We start from the raw sequence: 12,104 nt of genomic DNA on the forward strand, positions 1-12,104 counted from the left end.
ATTGAAAATTTTTAGTTGCATAATTCTTTGTTGACTTGGATCTTGAAGGCTTCAATGGTAGCGGCATTTACAGTTGCTGCAGACAAGTTGTTCCATATAGGGATGGTAGATGGAAAAAATGTATCCCCATAGCGTCTGGTTTTGTAACGGATCTGGCGGAACTTTTTGTTGTATTATGCAATACAATACAAAACAATACAATCCAATACAATCCAATACAATACAATACAATACCTTTCATATTGAAGATATACATACCCCCCCCCCCCCAAGACCTAATCTTTTTGATGTTTTGGGGAAAAGATCCATACCATCAATACGAAACCACCTGATGTTGACATACTGGTGCTTCCCTGAATGATTACCTAGGTAACGAGTCATTATAGTACAGCTAAGCTGAGTCATGCACTTGTTAATAAAAGCATGAGAGTGCCCACACATGAAGCACATGGTCCAAAGTTTATTTTAAGATGTTAAGCCATTTTGGATTTGACCCCTAGTGACCTCTAGATTTGACAAAAGTGGTGGCAAATTGTTTAGCTGGCACAAATCATAAAAAGAATAGTTTTGCATATCTACTGTGTTAACCTACTGAGATAGATGTTAAAAATGTCAAATGCCATATAGGGCCCTGTTGATCATTTGACTTCCATTGCAAATAACAAGTAAGGAGTACAATTTAGATGGTAAGTACTATACTGTTTCTTGATTCTTATGTCAAGACAAAAAATTGCCACCAATTTTGGCAAAATCGAGCAAGTTGAAAATTTCACCCCTGTACAACCAAAAATGTACTGTTTTTACCCCAAAATGATTTTTTTAATAGAATAACTCTGTAACGATAGGTCGTAGATAGCACAAACTATACATTTATGAGATCCTTGTAATCAGACATATAATTTTGTGTACCCTTCGACAAGATTGGAGCATTTTTTACCCCTGTGTGACCTTTCGTGACCACTAGCGGTCACTAGGGATCAAATCCAAAATGGCTCTACATCTTAAAATAAACTTTGGACCATGTGCGGAAACTCCAATGCTTTTAACACAAAGTGCACAATTGTACCAAATCTGGGAGCTTAGCAGCTAAACTATTACAGTTGGTTATTATTATTCTTTAATTAGATAACAGGGTCAAGATTTTGAGACATTTTTATCAAAATTGGAGCATTTGATCTCTTTTAGCCCCTGTGCCTCTTTAAATCTAACCTTTGACTTTTTGGCTTATAACTCCGAAACAATAGTTCGGAGTTTGGTCAAACTATACATTTTCTGAGTACTTTAGGATCAGAGGAATGTTTTAGTATGCGTTTTAAATTTTGACCCCTGTATAAACTTTGACCTTGTAAATCTTGAATTGCCCAGGGTGACAATTCTACACGTCCCCCCTCCCTCAAAATCTCATTTGGTACCACCTATAGAATAATAATCAGCGAAGAAAAACACTTTAACTGGCAAAACCATCTAACCCAATAAAACAATAGTTTGCATCCAGACTATAGGGCTTTTACTCCCTTGTAAGGATCAAAGTATTTTGTTAAATTATATCACGCATACACCATGCATTTTGCACACGACAAAATAATGACTTTCCTCCGTTGATTATGGTCTCACGTTAAAGTTCTTACGACGTTTATTTGGATTATAGGGTTTGACGTCACTACAAAGAGGAGGAGCTTTCGGTTCTGCAGGAGAATACTCGTCACACTCGTCCTCCAAAAGACATCCAATGACTGCTTCTGCCGCCGCCACACCGTCTGCAATACTTCCTCTGAGAACACCAATGAAATCAACATTACCGGCACCTGTTGAGGCAACATTTATTTCGTTACATTTTAGGATACTTTTACTTAGTTTAGTGTTAAAACAGAGAAAACTTAAGGGATCTGGAATGAGCGTTTTGAGCGTTTCGACAGTATTTTTTGTGGGACATGAGAGCACATCAGACATATCGAATTGCAATCTGAATACAAAGAATTTCTTTCTGATATCAAATAATTTTCATTTTTGAAATTCACGATATAATACAAATTTTATGACAAATTATTAAAATTTGATATTTTTACATTTTGATATATAACAGTCCTCGAAGTAAATTTTATAAATCTAATGATATATTCGTAAAGTGTATGTAGCTGGGAGGAAAAGCCGACGACCAATTGACAATTTTGACCTTTCATATTGAAGATATGGATTTTTTCCCCAAAAAGACCTAATTGTTTTTGGTGTTTTGGGGAAAAATCTTCAATTGATCGTCGGCTTTTCATCCCACCTACATACACTTTAAGTACATATCATCAGATTTATAAAGTTTACTTCGAGTACTGTTAAGGATCTAAAATGAGCATTTATTGCGTTTCGACAGTATTTTTGTGGGACATGAGAGCACCTCAGACCTATCATTCTGAATACGAAGCATGTCTTTCTGATATCAAATAATTTTCATTTTTGAAAATCACAATATAATACAAATTTTATGACAAATTATAAAAATTTGATATTTTTCAAATTTTGATATATAACAGTCCTCGAAGTAAATTATATAAATCTAATGACATATTCTTAAAGTGTATGTAGCAGGGAGGAAAAGCCGACAGTCAATTGAAAATTTTGACCTTTCATATTGAAGATATGGATTTTTCCCCCAAAAGACCTAATTTTTTTTGGTGTTTTGGGAAAAAAAATCCATATCTTCAATACGAAAGGTCAAAATTTTCAATTGATCGTCGGCTTTTCATCCCACCTACATACACTTTAAGTATAAATCATCAGCTATATAAAGTTTACTTCAAGTACTGTTAAATATCAAAAATATCAATTTTAATGATTTGCCATAAAATGTGTATTAAATTGCGAATTTCAAAAATCAAAATTATTTGATATCAGAATGACATTCTTCGTATTCAGAATGCAATTCGATATGTCTGATGTGCTCTAATGTCCCACACTAGTGACCTCTAGATTTGACAAAAGTGGTGGCAAATTGTTTAGCTGGCACAAATCATAAAAAGAATAGTTTTGCATATCTACTGTGTTAACCTACTGAGATAGATGTTAAAAATGTCAAATGCCATATAGGGCCCTGTTGATCATTTGACTTCCATTGCAAATAACAAGTAAGGAGTACAATTTAGATGGTAAGTACTATACTGTTTCTTGATTCTTATGTCAAGACAAAAAAATTGCCACCAATTTTGGCAAAATCGGAGCAAGTTGAAAATTTCACCCCTGTACAACCAAAAATGTACTGTTTTTACCCCAAAATGATTTTTTTAATAGAATAACTCTGTAACGATAGGTCGTAGATAGCACAAACTATACATTTATGAGATCCTTGTAATCAGACATATAATTTTGTGTACCCTTCGACAAGATTGGAGCATTTTTTACCCCTGTGTGACCTTTCGTGACCACTAGCGGTCACTAGGGATCAAATCCAAAATGGCTCTACATCTTAAAATAAACTTTGGACCATGTGCGGAAACTCCAATGCTTTTAACACAAAGTGCACAATTGTACCAAATCTGGGAGCTTAGCAGCTAAACTATTACAGTTGGTTATTATTATTCTTTAATTAGATAACAGGGTCAAGATTTTGAGACATTTTTATCAAAATTGGAGCATTTGATCTCTTTTAGCCCCTGTGCCTCTTTAAATCTAACCTTTGACTTTTTGATTTATAACTCCGAAACAATAGTTCGGAGTTTGGTCAAACTATACATTTTCTGAGTACTTTAGGATCAGAGGAATGTTTTAGTATGCGTTTTAAATTTTGACCCCTGTATAAACTTTGACCTTGTAAATCTTGAATTGCCCAGGGTGACAATTCTACACGTCCCCCCTCCCTCAAAATCTCATTTGGTACCACCTATAGAATAATAATCAGCGAAGAAAAACACTTTAACTGGCAAAACCATCTAACCCAATAAAACAATAGTTTGCATCCAGACTATAGGGCTTTTACTCCCTTGTAAGGATCAAAGTATTTTGTTAAATTATATCACGCATACACCATGCATTTTGCACACGACAAAATAATGACTTTCCTCCGTTGATTATGGTCTCACGTTAAAGTTCTTACGACGTTTATTTGGATTATAGGGTTTGACGTCACTACAAAGAGGAGGAGCTTTCGGTTCTGCAGGAGAATACTCGTCACACTCGTCCTCCAAAAGACATCCAATGACTGCTTCTGCCGCCGCCACACCGTCTGCAATACTTCCTCTGAGAACACCAATGAAATCAACATTACCGGCACCTGTTGAGGCAACATTTATTTCGTTACATTTTAGGATACTTTTACTTAGTTTAGTGTTAAAACAGAGAAAACTTAAGGGATCTGGAATGAGCGTTTTGAGCGTTTCGACAGTATTTTTTGTGGGACATGAGAGCACATCAGACATATCGAATTGCAATCTGAATACAAAGAATTTCTTTCTGATATCAAATAATTTTCATTTTTTGAAATTCACGATATAATACAAATTTTATGACAAATTATTATTATTAAGTTGTTACATTTTTGATATATAACAGTCCTCAAAGTAATTTAGATAAATCTAATGATATATTCGTAAAGTGTATGTAGCTGGGAGGAAAAGCCGACGACCAATTGACAATTTTGACCTTTCATATTGAAGATATGGATTTTTTCCCCAAAAAGACCTAATTGTTTTTTGGTGTTTTGGGGAAAAAATCTTCAATTGATCGTCGGCTTTTCATCCCACCTACATACACTTTAAGTACATATCATCAGATTTATAAAGTTTACTTCGAGTACTGTTAAGGGATCTAAAATGAGCATTTATTGCGTTTCGACAGTATTTTTTGTGGGACATGAGAGCACCTCAGACCTATCATTCTGAATACGAAGCATGTCTTTCTGATATCAAATAATTTTCATTTTTGAAAATCACAATATAATACAAATTTTATGACAAATTATAAAAATTTGATATTTTTCAAATTTTTGATATATAACAGTCCTCGAAGTAAATTATATAAATCTAATGACATATTCTTAAAGTGTATGTAGCAGGGAGGAAAAGCCGACGGTCAATTGAAAATTTTGACCTTTCATATTGAAGATATGGATTTTTCCCCCAAAAGACCTAATTTTTTTTGGTGTTTTGGAAAAAAAAATCCATATCTTCAATACGAAAGGTCAAAATTTTCAATTGATCGTCGGCTTTTCATCCCACCTACATACACTTTAAGTATAAATCATCAGCTATATAAAGTTTACTTCAAGTACTGTTAAATATCAAAAATATCAATTTTAATGATTTGCCATAAAATGTGTATTAAATTGCGAATTTCAAAAAATCAAAATTATTTGATATCAGAAGGACATTCTTCGTATTCAGAATGCAATTCGATATGTCTGATGTGCTCTAATGTCCCACAATAAATACTGCCCAAGCGTTCATACCCCAGCCCTTAAATATCAAAAATATCAATTTTTAATCATTTGCCATAAAATGTGTATTACATTGCGAATTTCAAAAATCAAAATTATTTGATATCAGAAGGACATTCTTCGTATTCAGAATGCAATTCGATATGTCTGATGTGCTCAAATGTCCCACAATAAATACTGCCCAAAGGTTCATACCCCATCACTTAAACCAAAAGTATTTCAATCCTACTTTCACCACATGTGGATACTTTGACGATTACGTAACACATGTCGATGGTGCTTCGTGGACGTGCCCATTTTGTGACGCCCATTTCATTTAAAATGAAATAATACAAAACTGACCTTCAGGAGCGAAGTAGACTCTGTCAACGTTGGCGCTCAGGCGCATCTGGGCATCCATTGGAACGATACCTATTGGCCAAGTAGGGAAGGAACCATAGAGATCAGGATCCGTAGCGAAACGGGACATATAGAATTCCACAGGGTCTGGTACATTCTTCTCGCCGTATATGTTTCTCAATACTTCAAGTATCTGCAAGTATTAAAAGTAATTAATACAAATTAGGGCCTATCATAATATGGTGCTTGTAAGAAGATCTGACATTTATTTATTTATTTATTTATTTATTTATTTATTTATTTATTTATTTATTTATTTATTTATTTATTTATTTATTTATTTATTTATTACTGGTAAAATATCACAAATGCAAATAAAAAGAACATCAAATTTTATTACCCACAAAAAGTATTCAAAAGCAACCGAAAGTACCAAATAAAGTAATCATTAGATGGGTAAATCTTTTTGCGTATTTCGATACCTCATTTGGCACGATCCGACTTTATTTCCCCAAGTTACACCAAAATGAACGGAAAAAGAGAACATTTCAAAAGTGACAATTTTTTAAAAATTCAAATTGGTATAATTTGGGAAAATAAAATCGCATCATCGTGCCGAATGCGGTATCAAAATACGTAGAACAAAATTTTCAATCTATACACCACTTGACATGTGACGTCATTGCCAGGGCTCGACCTTAACTTTTTTGGGCACTGGCCAGTCGGACGTGTACCTCTAAAAAGTTACACGCCCGACAGAAATTTTACAAGCCCAAAGTAAATAATGTTACAATAAATGTGAAAAAGAAGATGATAGACGATAGTCAAGTAATCTTAATACATTTTGCATGTAACAATTTAGATGTGAGCCCTGCTTGTGATTTGTTCTTCATTAACATTGGCGTAGATTTCTTTTTGACATGGGGGGGGGGGAGTAAAACATGAAGTATAGTGAATCCAGCACCTTTTGGCGACAAATTAAGTTTATGGTACAAATACGCGCGAAGCGCTTGAAAATGTTTGTCATAATATTGAAGCTAAAATTGTGAAGGGGGCCTTTGGTGCAAAAGTGGAGCAAATTCAAAAATTGGCAGTTTTAGGCTAAATTGCCAAATATGAGCATCGACATTCCACACGCCAGTCGGGCGTGCACTTTTAGAAAGTTACACGCTCGACAGCAAAAGAACACGCCATTGGCGTGCGGGCGTGTGTAAAAGTCGAGCCCTGGTCATTGCCCGGCAGTATGCGCGCGAATTATAGCAATAATTTCCATTGTTCAGTTTGCTCAGGGCACGTGCATTTTAAATCACCCACCACATTTCATATAGTACAAGAAAGCCATTGAACAGTATAGCGGTTCGTTTAAGTATATCGATAAACCAGTCCCTCGCCTTTGTTGATAAACAATGATGTTAAGTGACTGCTTCATTTGGTAAATCAGGTTTAGTGTCTTTAAGTTATTGCTTTTGTTTCAAGTGTTCGGATACTTCATGTGCGCAGCATACAATATTGCACCGATTTGGTTAAAATTAATAAATATAAAAAGATAGAGTCTGATAGTGAAATTACAATGACAAACCAGTGAAACGTAACGGTGACTGGAGAGGTTCGTCGGGTCTGTTGATTAATCAGCTATTTAAAGTTTTATGTCAAGACCATGAAAAAAACACCTTTTTTCTGCTGACAGTTTCGCCGGAAACATTCTGGCTTTCTCAAACTTTGATGCTTTTATTGATCCATTTGCTTGGGGGGAGAATCTTGACAGGATGTTATTGTTTTACCGTAAGTACTCCCATCTCCAACGTGGTCTTGAGTAGAGGATCGAATATGTGATTTAGAAAGCATAACCCCTCGTCTCTGTTCAGGTAAAGATGGGTCAAGGAAACATGTACCAGTTTAGATTCGCAACACCATGCACCAGTTCTATGAGGACGAAACAAATGCATGTGCAGAAGAATCCTACAAAACTATATGTAATACTCATTACTCACCTCAGCTTTTACTTCATCGTCTGTCAATAACTCTGCTCGATATGCCTCGTCTCCAGTCAGAAATCCAATCAAGATGTTCGTTCCAGGTGGGTGAAGACCTTCGGCTTCTACATTCAAGAATGCTGGATAGTATCCGTGTCTGTCATTGGCATGCAAAATGAACTCTGTGTCATCCCAAAACTTGGTTTCAAATTTGAGGAAGATTGGATCAATGGTACCCATTTGAAATCGACAAAACTCTTCGGACTTCCACGGTGGTAGAGGAGGGTCAAAGGTTAGGCCGCCATTTTGAATGACCCCAACGGTGCTAGTTACAATTGCATAGTTGCCTGTGTATTCGATACCATCCTCTGTGACTGCCCTGACGTATCCTTCAGTTTGGTTCACGACTGTAACACGCTATTAACACACACAAGAGTGAATTAGAATTAAGCTTTTTGTCTCTACTACCTGACTCGCCAGGCCTTTTCAACTTTATCTGAAGTGCCTACTGGGAAATTTTAGTGATCATGAAGTGCCAACATATCAAGGGAGTATTTTCCGAGGGAGCGCGTTCGCGACCGAACGCATAGCGGGCGGGTCCAAGGGCTCACTTTATAACCCCTGGAGGGTCCAGACCCAGCCGCGTGGGTGCAGGGGGCAGCGCCCCCGGAAGCTATGAGATTTTAGGGCATTCTAAAGGCTCAGACGGTGGTATTTTCACCGCTTTTTTGTTACAAATTTATGTGAAAAAATAGTAAATTTACCGTGCGCCACTTCGACTAACTCCAAGCGCCACAAGTGGCGCGCGCGCCGCCAGTTGAGAAGGCCTGGATTAGGCTTAATGGCTAGAATTTTACCTTCTAAGGGGTCAAAGTGATTGAGGGATCAATCAGGTGAATAAAAATGTGGACCCCTATTCTACCAAAAGGCGTCATTTGATGACTGACAATCCAATATTTGCTATACAACATGTTAAATATTCTGACTTGTACTTTAATAATAGTGGTTTATTTATTTAAAAAAAAAAAAGCTTTAGTCATGTTAGTTATAGACGAAAGTGACAAAGTTACCTGGTTCAAGCGAACTTTCTCTTCCGTTAGTATAGATTCCAGAGGTTCCCTCGCGGGGTATATGCTTCCGAGAATGAAATATTCATCGGGAATTAGTTCTTCTTGGCGAAATGGTTGAATTGTTGATGTATCTCGAGCTGATATCCCTTCAGCAAAGTCAAAGTTAAACCATTCCATAACTTTATCAACTGCCGAAGTAGCTATCCATCCACCACGAGCTAACGTTGCCTTTTGCGACAAATCAGGACGCGCTCCTTCCTCGATGTCTTCTATGGTAGCATCGGTAGCGGAATCAAACGCTTCAACGAGACTGTTTTCTCTTTTGATGGCAACACGTGTGATATCATCACCTTCATCTGTGTAAACTGTATACGATGAATAATTGGATTCACGATAAGGAATACCAAATTGATCAAAAGTAGCCGTACCGTAGGACCATAAGAATCCAGGAGCAAATTCTATTCCCCCGAAGGTGATTTGCTTCCCATAACCACCTAAATGATCGGCACCGTCTATTATGATGTAGTCAGTAATGTTGTTTTCATTGAGAGTCGAAGATGCATAAAGACCAGCCGGACCTGCTCCTATGATCAGGACTTGGGCGTCGACAGAGACATCCGCGGGTTGCGCGAAAATACCGGGGAGTGAACATTGAAAGGCGAACAGGACAAGGAGAAAGTAGTTGCAAGACATGCTGGTTGGAATCAGGTAATCAATTATTGTAAACTGATAAGTAAAGATGATCACACGGGGTAACGAGAAGTATTGACTGCGTATAACACAGTTAGCATAGTTAACTGCAAATACTGCTCGGATGTTCGGCTATACTTTGAGCTTGACTTCATTGACCTCAGATCAAATTGGATCAGATCAACAAGTCCAGGAATTTATTGTCTTGTATATGGTCGAATAAACGTTTATTTCTATACAACTCATTGTTAGAAAGTGTATAGACCTGGTCATTGGAGTATAGGTTATGGTACCATTCATTAGTTGTCAGTAGGTATGGTACCAATAACCACTGATTCTAATGAAAATATTTGTGTCAATGAAATATTAAAATGGGCTTGACCCCTCCTTTTTGAAGTGAAAAGAAACAGTGTGATTTATTTGTTTGCTTTAAATCATATCGCTTTAAAGTTAGCAACAATTTGAAACTGTTGCGATTTGGTAGTTCATAGCATCTTGCGAATGGTAGTGAGCTTTGGCAAAAATTACATTGATCATTTCATAGCGAGTGCAGTGGCGTAGCCAGTGGGGGGCCAGGGGGGCCGGTGCCCCCCGCTCGTCATGGCCGTCGGTTCATGTAAGGCCGTCGGTAGACGGAAGGCGTTGGTGAAAAAAAATTGGGTTAACAATAGACTATTTTTTACCCAGGGTGAGAGAAAAAAGGGGAGAATTGTAAAAAAATGATTAAAAATTGTGAATGAAATTGAATTTTACATAAAAATTGTGTGTTTTTATGATAGCACCGCCTATACTAGTAATCCTTTTTTTTTTTTTTTTTTTTTTTGCTTTTCACTTTTTCAAACCATGCAAAAAAATTTTGGGTCAACAAATCACAACTTCCTTCGGCAAAAAATATTTCCGTCGGTACATTTACAAGTTGTGCCCCCTCGGTTCCAAAATCCTGGCTACGCCACTGAGCGAGTGTGTAGAGGAATTCAAATATCACATATATACTTTTGGAGGTCCTGTGTTTCTTGAGTTATGTTGTAAAGAGGGCTGAAACAACAACACTTTTGTAAAACTCATTCACAACAATAAATCAAGCAAGTTTTCAGAGTATATGATTTGTAGAATGAAATTTTGCAAAACATCAAACTGTTATTTTTCAATAATAATTATATTGAATTAGATAATGAAATTTTTTTGGATGCTTCGACCAACAATACCTCGTCTACCCTGAAGAAACATTTTGGGGTTCCAGAGGTATTAGTAATCACTGGGAAAATATCGAGCCATGTGCTATTGCAGAGATTAAAGGCATCACTTCTAAAAAGACATGGGACTTCAAATGGCTTCTACAGGGTAAGGTGTGGCTAATAAAGGAAGCTCTTTAGGGAGAAGAAAAAAATTTCTGTAAGAGCCCAAAACTAGCCAGGTCACATGACACAAAACTTGGGACGCACGCATTGTGGGACGCACTCAGAGAATACATCTATCTCTCTGTCACAGTTCGGTAACAGGGATTCAAGAGTGAAGTGAAAGCCTCAGGCAAGGTTCGGTATGAGGCTAATCTAGCATATGTTTGTTTCCATGGAGTATGAAAATCTTTTCGACACAAGAAATGTAAAAATTATTTATTTGAGCTTATAGGAATGATTATCCTCTTTCTCCTATAAAAATGGTTTTGATATTAAGCGTTAATGTAAGAACTTAAAATGCAAGGTTAGATTTCCACACGCTAATTCTTGAAGAAGTACAATAACAATCCATGATAACACTGAACGAAAGCCGTCCATCATATTATATTTTTTTCCTCAAAACACCAAAAAAATGTAGGTCTTTAGGGGGTGGGGTGGAGGGGGAATGTATATCATTCAAAAGTTTCAATTGATGGTCGGCTTTTTATCACAGCTACATACACTTTAAGTACATATCATTAGATTTATAAAGTTTACTTCGAGGACTGTTAAATATCAAAAATATCAAATTTTAATAAATTTTCCATAAAATTTGTATTATATCGCGATATTTAAAAAAATCAAAATGATTCGATATGGCATTCCTCATATTCAGAATGCAATTCGATATGTCTGATGTACTCTCAGGTCCCACAAAAAATACTGTGCAAATGTTGCTATCCGATTCCTTAAGAATATAATTTAGAATTATATAACAAGTATTATTGTGACTGTGTGCCATTGCTTCTTTGCAAAGTACCGTCACAAATAATCAACAAAAGACGCTGTCAATTTGTTTGCCATTGTCATCAGGGATTCAATGAACCAAAATAAATTAGAAAACTTGCTGACTTTGAACTATTTGTACATTGAACTGGAACTGACTTGCACGTGCCATAAAAAGTATTTTTATGACATTTGGTTTACAAAAAAGAAAGAAAATCTCCCGGAAAAATCTCAAAGTCATCAGAAATTACCACTGTGACTGATCACAAATTAAAAAACAAAGTTAGTCCATTTGTTGAAAATCAATCAAGTAAATTCCGTAAAAGTATTCAACTTTGGGGTCGCTATGACAATGGACTATGCCCGTAGCCAGGAATTTGTGTGGGTCGTCAAAAAACAAAAAAACAAAACAAAACTTGCTTATGTGCAAAAAAGTACCGTTTCCCACTAA

The 12,104-nt window shown here is 36.3% G+C and overlaps 1 protein-coding gene across 1 annotated transcript; it reads right to left on the reverse strand.

Moving 5' to 3' along the window:
• Nucleotides 1–11: 11 nt before the first annotated feature.
• LOC140171033 (uncharacterized) lies at nucleotides 12–9,494 on the reverse strand. The gene is made up of 6 exons (XM_072194214.1): nucleotides 8,802–9,494; nucleotides 7,750–8,148; nucleotides 5,762–5,951; nucleotides 4,082–4,258; nucleotides 1,615–1,805; nucleotides 12–161 (listed from the first exon to the last, which is right to left on the reverse strand). The coding sequence occupies exons 1-6, from the start codon at nucleotides 9,492–9,494 to the stop codon at nucleotides 12–14; spliced, it is 1,800 nt and encodes a 599-aa protein (XP_072050315.1).
• Nucleotides 9,495–12,104: the final 2,610 nt, after the last annotated feature.

The sequence above is a fragment of the Amphiura filiformis genome, chromosome 15, assembly GCF_039555335.1.
Source record: "Amphiura filiformis chromosome 15, Afil_fr2py, whole genome shotgun sequence".
Lineage (NCBI taxonomy): Eukaryota > Metazoa > Echinodermata > Ophiuroidea > Amphilepidida > Amphiuridae > Amphiura > Amphiura filiformis.

Bases quoted from the DNA above. Each gene is read 5' to 3' on its own strand.
- LOC140171033 (XM_072194214.1), bottom strand. From the start codon at position 9,494: ATGTCTTGCAACTACTTTCTCCTTGTCCTGTTCGCCTTTCAATGTTCA. The intron at 4,259-5,761 runs GTCAGTTTTGTA...TTGCCTCAACAG, and splicing joins AGTCTACTTCGCTCCTGAAG to GTGCCGGTAATGTTGATTTC. The intron at 1,806-4,081 runs GTAAGAACTTTA...TTGCCTCAACAG, and splicing joins CTATAATCCAAATAAACGTC to GTGCCGGTAATGTTGATTTC.